Below are 15,205 nucleotides of genomic sequence, written 5' to 3'. Positions count from 1 at the left end.
ATCCAACCTTCCATCCCTCCATCCATCCCTCTAGCAAGTGAGCACTCAATGTGCTTATTATGGGCCCTTCCCGAGGCCACTGTTACACACGGGATGTGGCATTTTGGAAACTCTTGGTGGTTTGTCCTTCATTTCACTGAAAGCCCCCATATGCCGTTTGTTTTTTTTCCCTTCCCAGGAATGTGAGCCGTCTTTCAAGGGCAATATCACAGCGTTTGCACTGAAGGCAAAAGTCGTCTATCCCATCAATCAGAAGTTCCGGGTGAGAGTCCTGAGCTCCGTCTTAGAAATGCAATTAACCAGTAATGTGCTAGAGATTGGGGTAGGAGAAGGGGGATTCAATGTGCAATTTGGGGTCCTTTTTGAGGATTTTATGGCAAGTCATTTTAATAGAGATGATTTTGTGGCTGTGTAATGGAGCATAACTTTAGGGTTAGTCCATTTCATGACAGTGTTGTCAGGGACAGGGTATGCCCGTGGTATATATAGCAAGGTATCCACAGGGACACCAGGTGACAGCACAGTAGGGCAGCATCTGCCCTGACCTTTTAACACTAGTACAAATACTAACAAGTTACTGACATTAATCCTTACAGACCCTGGGACTAGTGCCAGCAGCTGATGCTGAACATTTACTGCGGGGCTGGCACAGTGCTAAGCATTGTCATACGTTACACATTTCAGTATTCCTTGCAACATTCCTAGAAGGTAAATAATATTGTTCTCTCCACTTTATGCATGAGGAAACTGAGGCCAGGAGAGGTTAATGATCTGCTCAAGGTCATACTGCAGGAAGTGGCAGGGCAAGAGTCGTACCCTCAGGTCTTACACCTGGAGCCAGGAGTTCACACCTGTGGCTGGGAGTTTTGCAGAGAGCAGCATATTCCTTGATGTTTCAAGGAGGCCTCGGCCTATGGGATGCTCTACGAAAAAAATAGTTCCCTGGTCAAGTAAGTGGAGGAAAGTGCTGCCTGCTCTCCTGGAGATAAAGAGGACAGACTCAAACCCAGCTCCTATCTCAGCCTTTTACTCTTGGCCATTTCCTGACTTCTCAGGACCTCAGTTTCTTCATCAATAAAATGGGGGTAAAGGGCCCTCCTGCCTCACCCAGTTGTCTTGAGGATGAGATAGGGAATTAGGCATAGGGCTTAGAACAGTGTGTGATGTCTGCGCACTCAGTACGTGTTCCGTTTTTTAAATTATTATTTGCTTTTGAGGACAGCCAGAGCCTATCGAAGGCTCTGAGAATTCCTGTACCAAAGAAATGATTCTACCTTGTTCACGCAGACTTTCCCAAACTAATTTTTCTGTGGGACCCTCACCGTGAGCAGTAACTGGTTATAGTTCATGGGACTGCTCCCCGGAACACACATTGGGAACCACTTCCTTCACCATCTGGTGGGTGCGGGAAGGTGCAAAACTCCCAGACCTGGGGCATTCATTCGTCATCAGCACCCGTGCCGGGCAGGCTCTGTGGTGGGCACTGGTGATTATCCAGTGGTCAGGAGAGCACTGTCCTCACCCTGGAGGCCCTCCCAGCCTGGCGGACATTGCAGGATGGCGTGTGATAGCAGGCAGGACAGAAATGACCAGGGTCCTGTGGAACCCGGTGTGGGCCAGGCCCGGGGATCAGGGTAGGAAGATTCAGGGGTCTGTGTCTGGAGGGAGGGATGCTTCAGCCCAGCAGACAGTGAGTTAGGGGTGTTTCAGGCAGGGGGACGAGAGTCTGGAAAGGCTCAGAAGCATGAAATGATAGTGAGGGTTGGAGCTGGCCACCAGCTCAGTGCTACCTGGGCAGGCACCTCTGGGGGCAGCAGGAGACGAAGCTGGACATAGGGATGGCTGACATTTGCTGAGCTCTCTGGCTGTGCCAGGCACTAGGCTATGACCTCATGTGGTCATGGCAGTGCAAGGGGCTTGAGTTCCTCGTTAAGGGGCTTTGAGTCTATCCGAGGGCAGGTCAGTGGACAGAGCGGGCCTGGGGTCTGGGTCAGCAGCCAGAGAGGTGGGGCAGGGCAGGCGGGCTGCTGGGGAGGTCAGAGCTGGCGGCCGAGGGTGGGTACAGGTGGGCCATCGGGGAACAGACCCAGGCTAATAGCTGGAGGGGAGGAGCCTGGTGCAGAGGGGCTGGGCTTTGGGGACAAATGATGTGACAAGAGCTGTGACGAAGGCCCCTAGGGCCGTGGCCGTGCCCCTGGGGCAGAAGCTCCATGGTGTCCGCTCATACCCTCCCTGCCTGTCCCGGCTTGGCCTTCCTGGGAGCCACCGCGTGTGTCACTGGCGGAATTACGGAAACACTCATGAGGGGTCATGTGGATTGAGAGTACGCTTTCTTTCCTGCCCCAGCCTCTGGCCGACGGTTCCTCCAACCCATCTCTGCATGAAACCTTAAAGCAGGCAGTCTTGCCGAACCAGCCCGTGGAGGCATCGCCTTCCAGCAGCCTGGGGAGCCTGAGCCAGGCTGAGAAGGACGACTGCAGCTCCTCGTCCAGCGTGCACTCGGCCGCCAGTGACGACAGGTTCCTCGGTCGCACCTTCCTGGGGGCGAGCAGCTTCCCCGAGGCACTGACCTGCGAGAGGTGAGGAGGGGGTGGGATGGAGGATGCAGACTGATAGGCTGTATCATGCTCAGTGGAGGAAGTGGAGGCCCAGAGAGGTTAAGGACTCAGCCATGGACACACAGTGACCCAGTGTCAGAGCTGGAGCTGAATGTGTGCTGTTGGCCAGCATGGGGGTCAGGGAGCCAGGCCTGAGCCCTGGGGAGAGACAGAGGGGACCTCCTTTAATCACTGACCTGCCCCGTGCACTGCATAGCAGCAGCTAGCACTGGTTAAATGTCTTCTGTGTACAAAATAGTAAGCACTTTGCAGGGATTAATTCTCTTTTGAGCACGAGGAGAAGGTCTGTCTTATTCACAGCTGTGCACGACCACCCAGTGGGAGCCTGGGACAGGCACAGTGATGAGCAAGTATTAATCAGTCAATGAATTAATTCCTCTTAACAGCCCTATGTTGTTAAGGTTGTATAGTAGATGCTAATATTGCCCTCATTTTCAAAGAATAAAATGAGACACAGAGAGGCAGAGTGACTTGCCCAAGGTCACGCAGCAGGTGAGTGTTGGAGCCTGGTGTGACCCCACCACCTTATCTTGCAGCCCATGCTCTAAATCGCCAAACTGTCCAGCCCAGAGTAAGGCTTGGCACCCAGTAGGTGCTCAAAAAACTAGTCAGCAGGTTTGCACGTCAGTCCTCAGGCCTCTCTCAGATCTGAATTTCCGTGAGTCCAAGGAGCCCTGGGTGATTTGAACCAGGCATGGCCTGGCTCAGGGCTGTGCAAAGAGTGGGCTCAGAACTCTGAGCTTGGTGTTGACTCTGAAGGTGGACCCGGGAAGGAGGGACTTCGTTTAATTGCAGCCTTCTTGGCTCCCCTGCCTGGCTGGGAAGGGGTGTTTCTTCCCATTCGGACAAAGAGGACTTGAACAGTTCAGGTGGGAGTGTAGTCATTTAAGATGCATTTGCCTATGTCGGAGAAAAGGTCAAAGGCCTTTATCTTCACACTGTCAGTTATCTGCCCCCGTGACCACGTGACCACGACTTGATTTCTCTGACCCTTGATTTCCTGAGTCAGTTTCCTCATCTGTAAATGGCTGTGAGAATGTGTACATGATGGCAGAAAGGAAGGATGACACGTGACACTAGACATGAAAATGCCGGGGGGGGCCTGGGGGGGCATGCTCTTTTTCATCTCTCACCTTCCGTCTCTTCCTGTGTCCTGTCTTTGATGTCTCGGGCAGCCGTTGCCTTCTAGTCACAGGTGGCTTTCAGAGGCTACTTGGATTGCTCCTCGTGCACCTGGGGTGGCTGTGAGCAATCTCTGCGTGCCGCAGAATTTAAGATCTGGAGTCAGGATGCACCATGGCTTATCCTGCAGGGATGTACTGATAACTCGGTAACCTTACCCCCCACATCAAATACTCTGAAAGTCTCTTCTGTTTCTCTTTGGACTTTGCAGCGTGGACCTCGACTTGTGTATCTACAACCTTCACTTGAAAGACCTGCTGCATCTGGACACGGCGCTGAGGCAGGAGAAGCACATGGTAGGTAGAGGACTCGGGACCCGGGAGACAGGCTCTCCGTGTGCATGGAGTCCCGGAGACCCTTGGGAAACGGGTGTCGGTGACAGCGGAGCCGCCACAGGGGAAGGCAGAGCAGGGTTAGGCGTCTGACCGCAAAATGGAAAAGCAATTCGTGCCTGCAGACGGGAAGCAGGATTTACCTTACCCAGCGCCACTGGGGTTAAAAGCAGAAAGCTGGGTACCTACTCTCTGCGCACACCTCCTGATGGAGACCAAAGAGCACAGGATTTTTAGCGGAATGATAATAGGGATCATAAGGTTTATGAGTGCTCACTATGTACTAGGTCCTGGGGGTGTTACACAGGTGGTTATTTTAAAGCTCACACAACCTGGTGAGGTGGGTGCCATCCTTATGTCCACTTTACAGATGGGGAAACTGAGGCACAGAGTGGAGACTGGCCCTAAGTCATAAAGTTCTAAGTTGGGGCTGAGATGGGAAGTTGAGTACCTTCTTATGGGTGTGCATTCTCTGAGCGAAGGAAGGAGAAATCAGAGCCACGGAGGAAACAAGGTTGGTCTCTGCCAGATGCACGTGGATCCACACTGGATCCAGGTCACAGAAAATCAGAGGGATGCGTCCCACTGTAGCTGCAGAGCCTCCATGGGTTAGCCAGGCAGCAAGGCCACTGGGGTTTAAAAAAGAAAAAGAATTATTTCGGGCTTCCCTGGTGGCGCAGTGGTTAAGAATCCGCCTGCCAATGCAGGAGACACGGGTTCGATCCCTGCACCAGGAAGATCCCACATGCTGCGGAGCAACTAAGCCCGTGCACCACAACTACTGAGCCTGCTCTCTAGAGCCCGTGAGCCACAACTACTGAGCCTGCGTGCCACAACTACTGAAGTCTGTGCACCTAGAGCCCATGCTCTGCAACAAGGGAAGCCATCGCAGTGAGAAACCTGCGCACCGCAACGAAGAGTAGCCCCCGCTCGCCGCAACTAGAGAAAGACCGCACGCAGCAGGGAAGAGCCAACACAGCCAAAGATAAATAATGAAAATGAAAAAAATTTAAAAAAAGAATTATTTCTCCATGAGACACATCCTCTGAATGACTGAATGAGGGAGGAGACCTACAGAGAGAAGGGAGGAGAGAGAAGGCCTGTTGGGAAGAGAAAGGGAGGGGTAGATGGAGAGAGTGACAGACAGACAAAGATATGCCCGCAGGTGCTTCATTGTAAACAGGAGAAATAAAAGAATATTAAGTTGAGGATGCAACAGAAAGAAATTTTGCTCTGTGTGAGCAGAACGGGCCTCGTAAACAGGTGCCAGTATTTGAAACCATAAATCATCCTAGGATTCCAGAAATCGAACCTGTTCCTACAGCCCCACAGACCCCTGTGCAGAGGCTCATGGACATGAGGCACGAGCCCACCTGCAGCTGCAGGCTGCTTTCACTTAGCCACACCTGGTTCTGCTTGGCGGCAGGTGGCCCTGGCGATTTTCTCAAAGGCTGTGCTCCCTGGAGGGTGATTGTTTCTGTGCTCAGAGCCCCATCCAGCTGGTGAGTGACGTGGTCCTGGCCCCTCGCCCCTGGAGCAGCCAGCAAATGCCCACAGGGAAGCAGCCTACTGTCATGAAGAGACCATTCACTGTCACTCATCTGTGGGCAGCCTCCCCGCCCTTCTGGACACAATACTGGGGACAGCCCCTGCCTTTATGGAGCCCACTGTCCAGGAGAGAGATGGCAGTCAATGGACTGCACAAAATGCACAGAGGCAAAAAGAATGACAAAGCGAATGATGGAGTACCATGAGGGCATGTAAGAGAGGACCTGAGGGCGTGTAGGCTTCAGGGAGGTGGTCAGGCTTCCCTGGAGGGAGATACTTAAGCTGGAACCTGGGAAAGTTCCAGGAGCACCAGATTAGGAATTAGAAACTTGGGTTCTAATCCACCCTTTGACACTTAAGAGCTGTGTGACTTTTTGTAAGTCACTTCCCCTCTCTGGGCCACTTTAGGAAAGGTGTGAAAATAATATACTTCCAGCTTTTACTCCATGGAATTACTAGAAGTGAAGTCCCACTTTGAAAGTTCTCTGTAGGCAAAGTTCTGGGCTCTGTTGGGCTGTGTGATCTGCGTCAACACAGCATCGTTTATGAAGCACTGAAACTCTGCGAGGCTAAACACTTTAAATGTCTGATCTCATTGAAACCTCAGTGCTGTTCCACTCATGAGGAACCTGAGTCTCAGAGAGGTCTAGTCAGTTGCCCACGATCACACAGCTGGTAAACTGCAGAGTCAGAACCCAAATGAGGTTTGTCTGAGTCCAAGGTCTGTGTATCCTCAGAGCCCAGAACAGTGCCCTACACATAGTAGGTGCTCAATGGAAATGTGTCTGGTTGACACCGTCGCCACCCTGGGAGAGCTGCTTTCTAAGCATGGCCTTCCATTCACTGCAGGGCATGTCTTCATTGTGTGTAAGACCTAGAGAAACATGGGGAACAGGAGGGAACCATGTTACACAAAGACTTCAAATTTCATCTCTCTGGTAGAGATCCACTGTCACAGGTCAGGATTCAGAAGTGACTCAGACCAGATGTGACCACCATGCAGCCAAGAAGCTTAGAGCTCTCTGGTGGCCCTTGAGGAGGAAGACACTGGTGCTGGGCTTGTCTAGGAAGTGGTAACCTTTAAAAGCAGAATGGCAGAAAAGAAAATAGATCAGGGGATGTGGGAGCAGGGTGGCTAATATCAGAGGAGCACTAGGACTAGCGGATTTCTCCTGGTGCTGGAAAATTCTCTATCTTGATTGTGGCAATACATGGGGAAAAATTGCATAGATCCACACGCACACATATACGCACAAATGAGTGCATGTAAAAATGGGTGAAAACTGAGTAAGGTCTGTAGTTAACTGTATTGGACCTATGTCCATTTTCAGGTTTGATATTGTACCACAGTGATGTAAGATGTCACCCCTGGGGACAAAGCGCACAGAACTCTGTACTGTTTTTCATCTTCCTCTAAGTCCATAATTATTCCAAATTAAAAAGTGTTTACAATTCAAAGGAATGGGACAAGACCTGTAAACGTTACTGATTCAGTTTGGGGTCAAAAAGAAAATAGGTTTGAGATTAACATCTTGAGAAAAGAATGTTACTGTACATAGCCTCAGACTTCAGTGGTTGGAAAGTCAAGACAATTTTTGTCTTTTTAGAGCTTATTAGCATTGGCAAGCATAATGAAGGTTGGTGAAGAGTTCTGGGTCTGTCCCTCATGGATGTCCCTTGTGACATGAGGCCAGTTGTCCAGATTTCTCAACTGAGAGTTCCTCATCTGTAAAATGGGGAATATTGTACCAACCTCCCACTGTGATGATCATTTGAGGTAATAGATATATTAGCCTGGCACAGAAGAGTGTTTAACAAACCTTAAAACAAGGATCATAAACTATGGCCCTTGGGCCAATCTGGCCATACTATTCTTTTACACATCACCTATGGCTGCCTTCGTGCTGTAACAGCAGAGTTCAGTAGTTGCAAAGAGATAGTATGGCCTGCAAACCCCAAAATATTTACTTTGTGGACATTTGGAGAAAAGCATTTGCTCACCCGTGCATTTAAAAGTGTCTTACCATGGGGGCAGTCCAAGATGACTGCGTAGGAAGATCCTGTTCTCACCTCCTCCCATGGACACACTGAATCTATAGCTACGTATGAAATAGATCCCTCTGAAAAAGACCTAAAAACTGGTGAACAGCTCCTTCATGACTAACACTCTTGGCATACCCTCAACAAGTGGGACCCATCAAGAATAAATTAGGCTGCTGCGGAGCAACTAAGCCCGTGAGCCACAACTACTGAAGCCCACACGCCTAGAGCCCATGCTCCACAACAAGAGAAGCCACCGCAATGAGAAGCCCACTCACCGCAACGAAGAGTAGCCCCTGCTCACTGCAACCAGAGAAAGCCCGCGTGCAGCAATGAAGACCCAACACAGCCAAAAATAAATTAATTAACTTAAAAAAAAAAAAGAATGAAAAAGAATATATTAGGCTGCTTAGATAATCACAAAGGTTTGAGAGACAACCATGAGCTAGGGCAAGGTTGAAAGATAAAGTTCATCTTTTACAAGTCCACTTCTTCAAGACTGGGAGAGGTAGCTGTTTTGCCTAATACATAGAAACCAACACAGTCAATCAAAATGAGGAAACAGAGCAATATGTTCAAACAAAAGAACAAGATAAAACGTCAGGAAAAAAGCCTTAATGAAAAGGAGATAAGTAATTTACCTGATTAAAGAGTTCAAATAATGGTCATAGAATGCTCATCAAACTCGGGAGAAGAATGGATGAACAGAGTGAGAACTTCAAAAAGAGATAGAAAATATAAGTACCAAACAGAAGTCACAGAGCCAAAGTATACAATAACTGAACTGAAAAATACACTAGGGGGTTTAACAGTAGACTAGGTGAAGCAGAAGAAAAAATCAGTGGTCTAGAAGACAGGGCACCCAAGCAGAACAGCAAAAGGAAAACAGAATTTTTAAAAAGTGAGGAAAGCTTAAGGGACCTATGGGACAATATCACATGAAATAATGTTCGCAATACCAGGGGTCCCAGAAGGAGAAGAGAGAGAGGGGCAGGAAACATATTTAAAGAAATAATGGCTGAAACTTTCCTAACCAGGGGAAGGAAACAGACATCCAGATCCAGAAAGCCCAGAGAGTTCCAAAAAAGATGAACCCAAAAAGATCCACACCAAGATACATTAAGATTTAAAAGTCAAAAGTTAAAGAGAGAATCTTAGGGCAACAAGATTAAAAAACAACTTGTTAACTACAAGGGAACCCCCAAAAGACAATAAGCAGATTTTTCAGCAGAAACTTTGCAGGCCAGAAGGAGTGCCACGATATATTTAAAATGCTGAGAGGCAAAAACTTCCAATCAAGAATACTCTACCCAGCAAGGTTATTGTTTAGAATTGGAGAGATAAAGGGTTTTCCAGACAAGCCAAAGCTAAAGGAGATTATCACCACTAAAGCAACCTTACAAGAATTGTTAAAGGGACTTCTTTAACCTGAGAAGAAAGAGCATTAATTAGTAACAAGAAAGCATACAAAAGTAAAAATCTTACTAGTAAAGGTAATTATATAGTAAAGGTAGTTAATTAATCACTTATAAAGTTGGTATGAAGATTGAAAGACAAAAGTAGTAAAAATATAACTATAATAATCACAGAAACACAAAATAAAAAGATGTAAAATGTGACATCAAGAAGCATAATATGTGTGTGCCAGGAGCAGAGGGTGGGTGGGAAATGTAGAGTTTTAGATTGCACTCAAACTTAATTTGCTATCAACTTAAAATATACTGTTAAATATATAAATATTATATGAGCATCATGGTACCCACAAAACAAAAACCTATATTAGATACACAAAAGATAGTAAGAAAAGAATCTAAGCAAAACACTAAAGAAAGTCATCAAACCACAAGGGAAGAGAGCAAGAGTAAAAGAAAGGAACAGAAAGTAACAACAAAACAGCCAGAAAACAATTAACAAAATGGCAATAAGTACATACCTATCAATAATTACTTTAAATGTAAAAGTACTAAATTCTTTAATCAAAAGACATAGAGTGACTGAATGGATTAAAAAAACAAGACCCAGCTATATACTGCCTACAAGAGACTCATTAAAGGTATATGTACACAAGTACACACATGAACTGAAGGTGAAGACATGGAAAAAGATGTTCCATGCAAATGGAAAGCAAAAGAAAGCTGGTATAGCTATACTTACATGAGAAAAAAGTAGTCTTTAAAATAAAGATTGTAATAAAAGAAAAAGAGGGGGATTATATAATGATAAAGGGGTCAGTGCAACAAGAGGATATAACATTTGTAAATATTTATGCGTCCAATATAGGGGCAACTAAACATCTAAAGCAAATATTAACAGATCTAAAGGGAGAAACTGACAACAATACAATTATAGCAGGGGGCTTTAATATCCCATTTACATCAATGCATTGATCATCCAGACAGAAATTCAGTGAGGAAACGTCAACCTTACAGTACGCATTAGACCACATAGTCTTAATATATATAAACAGAATATTTCATCCAAAAGCAGCAGAATTCACACTCTTCTCAAGTGCACATGGAACATTCTCCAGAATAGATGATATGTTAAGTCACAAAACAAGCCCCAATAAATTTAAGATCAAAATCACATCAAGCATCTTTTCCAACCACAATGGTATGAAACTAGACATCAATTACAGGCATACCTTGGAGATATTGTGGGTTCAGTTCCAGATGACTGCAATAAAGCAAATATCACAATAAAGTGAGTCACATGAATTTTTGGTTTCCCAGTGCATATGAAAGTTATGTTTATACTGTAGTCTATTAAGTGTGCAATGGCATTATGTCTATGAGAACAATGTACATACCTTAATTAAAAAATACTTTGTTGTTTAAAAATGCTAACCGTTATCTGAGCCTACAGCAAACTGTAATCCTTTTGCTGGTGAAGGGTTTGAAATATTGCAAGAATTACCAAAATGTTACACAGAAACACAAAGTGAGAAAATGCTGTTGGAAAAATGATGCCGATAGACTTGCTCAACACATGGTTGCTACAAACCTTCAATTTATAAAAAATGAAATATCTGCAAAGTGCAATAAAGCACAGTTCAATAAAACGAGGGATACCTGTACAGGAAGAAAACTGGAAAAATCACAAATATGTGAATATTAAACAATGTGCTACTGAACAGCCAATGGGTCAATGAATAAATCAAAGGAGAAATCACAAAATGCCTTGAGACAAATAAAAGTGGAAATATAATTTACCAAAATCTATGGGATGCAGCAAAAGCAGTTTCTAGAGGGAAGTTCATAGCCATACAGGCCTACCTCAAAAAAAACAAGAAAAATCTCAGAAAAACAATCCAATTTTACACCTAAGGAACTAGAAAAAGAAGAAAAAACCAAGCCCAAAGTTAGCAGAAGAAAGGAGAATAAAGATCAGAGCAGAAATAAATGAAATAGACTTTAAAAAAAGCATAGAAGAGGTCAATGAAACAGTGGCTGGTTCTTTGAAAAGATAAACAGAACTGACAAACTTTTAACTAGCTTCACCAATAAAAGAAGCGAATGGGCTCAAATAAATAAAATCTGAAATGAAAGAGCAGTTACAACTGATACCACAGAAATACAAAGGATCATAAGAGACTATTATGAACAATTACGTGCCAACGATTGGACAACCAAGAAGAAATGGATAAATTCCTAGAAACATGGACTCTTCCAAGATGGAATCACGAAAAGAGAAAATCTGAATAAACTGATTACTAGTAAGAGGATTGAATCAGTATGCAAAAACTTCCCGACAGACAAAAGTACAGGACCAGATGGCTTCACTGGTAAATTCTACCAACACTTAAAGAAGATTTAATACCTATCCTTCTCAAACTCTTACAAAAAATTGAAGAGTAGGGAATGCTTCCAAACTCATTTCACTAGGCCAGCATTTTCCTGATACCAAAACCAGACAAGGATGCCAGAAAAAAAAAGAAGAAAATTACAGGCGAATATCTCAGATAAACATAGATGCAAAAATCCTCAACAAAATATTAGCAAACCAAATTCAGCAACAGATTAAAATGATCATATACCATAATTAAGTGGGATTTATTCCAGGAATGCAAGAATGGTCAACATGCACAAATCAGTCAACATGATATACCACATTAACAAAATGAAGGATAGAAATCGTACCATCTCAAAACAGAAAAAGCATTTAACAAAATTCAACATGCATTTGTGATAAAAACTCAACAAAGTAGGTATAGAGAGAATGTACCTCAACATAATAAAAGTCCTTATATGACAAACCTGCAACTAACATCATACTCAACAGTGAAAAGCTGAAAGCTTTTCCTCTAAGATCAAGAACAATACAAGGATGCCCACTCTCGCCACCTTTATTCAACATAATATTGGAATTACTATCCAGAGCAGTTAGGCAAGGAAAAGAAATAAAAGGCATCCAAAATGGAAAGGAAGAAGTAAAGCTGTCAGTGTTTCCAGAAGACATGATTTTATACATAGAAAAGACTGGACAAAACCTGTTAGAACTGATAAATTCAGTCAAGTTACAGGGTACAATGTACAAAAATCTGTTGTGTTTCTATACACTAAAAACAAACTATAAGAAAGAGAAATTGGGAAAACAATCCCATTTACAATTCAATCAAAAAGAATAAAAGACCTAGGAATAAATTTAGCTGAGGCGGTGAAAAACTTGTACACTGAAAACTTGACATTGATGGAAGAAATCAAAGAAGCCACAAATAAATGGAAAGATATTCCATGCTCATGGGTTGAAAGAATTAGTATTGTTAAAATGTCTGTATTACCCAAAGTAATCTACAGATTCAATGCAATCCCTATCAAAATCTGAATGGCATGTTTCAAATAGAACAAACAATCCTAAAATTTGTATGAACCCACAAGACCCCAAATAGCCAAAGCAGTCTTGAGAAAGAACAAAGCTGGTTATGTCAATTATTCTTCAAAAAAAAAAAAAGCGCCTTACTACACAAATATGTCTAACTGACCTTTGACAGAGGTGCAAATGGAGTTCAGTGGAGGAATGATAAGCTTTTCATTAAATCATGCAGTTGGACATCCATAAGCAAAACAAAATGAACCTCAAGCTAAACCTCATACCTCATACAAAAACTAACTTAAAATGGATCATGTACTTAAATGTAGAATATAAAACTATGAATCTTTTAGAAAAAAAAAACAAAGGGGAAAATCTTTGGGATCTAAGGAAAGAGTTCTTAGATTAACACCAAAAGTGTGGCCCATAAAACGGAAAACAAATTGAAACTCATCAAAATAAAAAACTTCTGCTCTGCAAAAAATCGTGTTAAGAAGATGAAAAGACTGAGGCAATATTTTGCAAGCCACATTCTAAGAAAGGACTAGTACCTAGAATATATGAGGAACTCTCAAACCTCAATCCTAGAGTCTGTCATACAGAGTGAAGTTAAGTCAGAAAGAGAAAAACAAATACCATGTGCTAACACATATATATGGAATCTAAAAGAAAAAAAAAAAAACTGTCCTGAAGAACCTAGGGGCAGGACAGGAATAAAGATGCAGACGTAGAGAATGGACTTGAGGACATGGGGAGGGGGCAGGGAAAGCTGGGATGAAATGAGAGAGTGCTATGGACTTATATATACTACCAAATGTAAAATAGATAGCTAGCGGGAAGCAGCCGCGTAGCACAGGGAGATCAGCTGGGTGCTTTGTGACCACCTAGAGGGGTGGGATAGGGAGGGTGGGAGGGAGACTGAAGAGGGAGGAGATATGGGGAAATATGTATATGTGTAGCTGATTCACTTTGTTATAAAGCGGAAACTAACACACCATTGTAAAGCAATTATACTCCAATAAAGATGTTAAAAAATAATAATAATAATAGAAAAAGAAAAAGAAATAAGTAAACAATCCGATTAGAAAATGGGCAAAAGACATGAACAGATTATTTCACCGAAAAGAATATACGGCTGGCAAGGAAACACACACAAAAGCACATGAAAAGATGTTCAACATCATTAAACCATTAGGGAAATGCAAATTAAAACCACATGAGATATGACTACACACCTATCAGAATGACAAAAATAAAAATAACAACGCCACCAAATGCTTGTGGGGTTGTAATGAAACTGGATCACTCATACATTGCTGGTGGGAATATAAAATGCCACTCTGGAAGACAGGTGATTTCTCATAAAACGAAATATACAATTACCAGGAGACCCAGCAGTTGCAGTCTTGGACATTCATCTCAGAAACACATATGTTCAGTCAAAAACCTGTATGTGAATGTCCATAGCAGCTTTATTTGTAATAGCCCCAAACTGGAAATACTCAGATGTCCAGCAATAGGTGAATGATTAAACCAATTGTGGACACAGCACCCTTGGACTTGCCAGGGTGTCCCTGCCTATGGAGGACCCTTCTTGGGTCCATGTCCATCCATTGAGACAGGGGGTTGGAGTAGATGACTTTACACATCCCATTTCTGTACAACCATCTCTCTGATTCTTTCCACAAAGAAGCAACCCCCCTTCGCCTCGTCTGTTTTCTTGACTCATGGAAACGGGGAAAGTGGGGGCTTCCCACAGAGTGGGCTCCTCATAGATATGTGCAGAAGAAATGAAGCATTTTTCTTTAGAGGCTTCATGAAAATGCAGTCCATTACAGGCCATTGTCATGACTTTTAATCTGAGGTCTTTTCCTAGAGCAAAAAGTGTGTGGGCAGTTGGGGGAGAGAGAAAGAAGGAGGTAGGAGAAAAAGGAGGGAAGAGAAATACCATTGTTGAAACCTTTCTCTTTGTTATGTTTCCCTTTTTGGCAATAGATGTTTATTCAGATTTTTAAAATGTGCCTCCTTGACCTTCTTCCTAAAAAGAAGACGGATGATGAATTATACCAGAAGATTCTCTCAAAACAAGAAAATGTAAGTCTTCAACCTATATTTCAAAATAACTTAAAAATAGTTTATTATGATATATAAAACACATTATAGTAAAGTATTTTTTATGTATAAAAATAGTTTATTACAATATATACTTTTCAACAAATATGGTGTATAAAAGTATAGCTATAAACATAAAACTAACAGTGCGTGTTATTAAAATGTGGAAAAATATTAGAAGTAGAAAAAAAAAGGATGTTGGTCATACCCACTACTCAAAGAGAACCACTATTGATTCTATTTTCTGTACAAATGTGGGGTATTTTAAAATATATAATTCGCTTATTGGTTATAACTCTTCCTACTACTTTGCATTCTTCTCATTTCAGTCTTTTATACAAGCTTTATATTGTTTTATGTGCAGCAAAATGAGTCAGGGCTACCCTGGAGTCACAGTGGCGGAGATTGATATCCTGGTCCTGTCTTTCACAAACACTCAGAATCCTAGGTTGTTCCTTTGTGCAATGGGATTCTAATTCCCATCCTGTGGGATTACAGAAAGAAGAAAATTTGTATGAAGCACCTAGCAAAGTAACAACCAGACCCTGATTATATGATCGCTGC

The 15,205-nt window shown here is 43.3% G+C and overlaps 1 protein-coding gene across 6 annotated transcripts in view; it reads left to right on the top strand.

The window, feature by feature from the left end:
• EVC (EvC ciliary complex subunit 1) overlaps nt 1–15,205 on the top strand; it is an 84,230-nt gene that overhangs the window by 12,788 nt on the left and 56,237 nt on the right. For all 6 annotated transcript variants that reach the window (XM_079919981.1, XM_079919980.1, XM_079919979.1 and 3 more), the window contains exons 3-6: nt 179–262; nt 2,347–2,579; nt 4,012–4,096; nt 14,525–14,623. In XM_079919981.1, coding sequence (XP_079776107.1) covers nt 179–262; nt 2,347–2,579; nt 4,012–4,096; nt 14,525–14,623 — 501 coding nt within the window. The remainder of the gene's footprint in view (nt 1–178; nt 263–2,346; nt 2,580–4,011; nt 4,097–14,524; nt 14,624–15,205) is intronic.

The sequence above is a fragment of the Stenella coeruleoalba genome, assembly GCF_951394435.1.
Source record: "Stenella coeruleoalba genome assembly, chromosome: 4".
Taxonomy (NCBI): domain Eukaryota; kingdom Metazoa; phylum Chordata; class Mammalia; order Artiodactyla; family Delphinidae; genus Stenella; species Stenella coeruleoalba.
The sequence above is the reverse complement of the archived record's forward strand: the minus strand, read 5'-3'. Positions and strand labels throughout refer to the sequence as shown.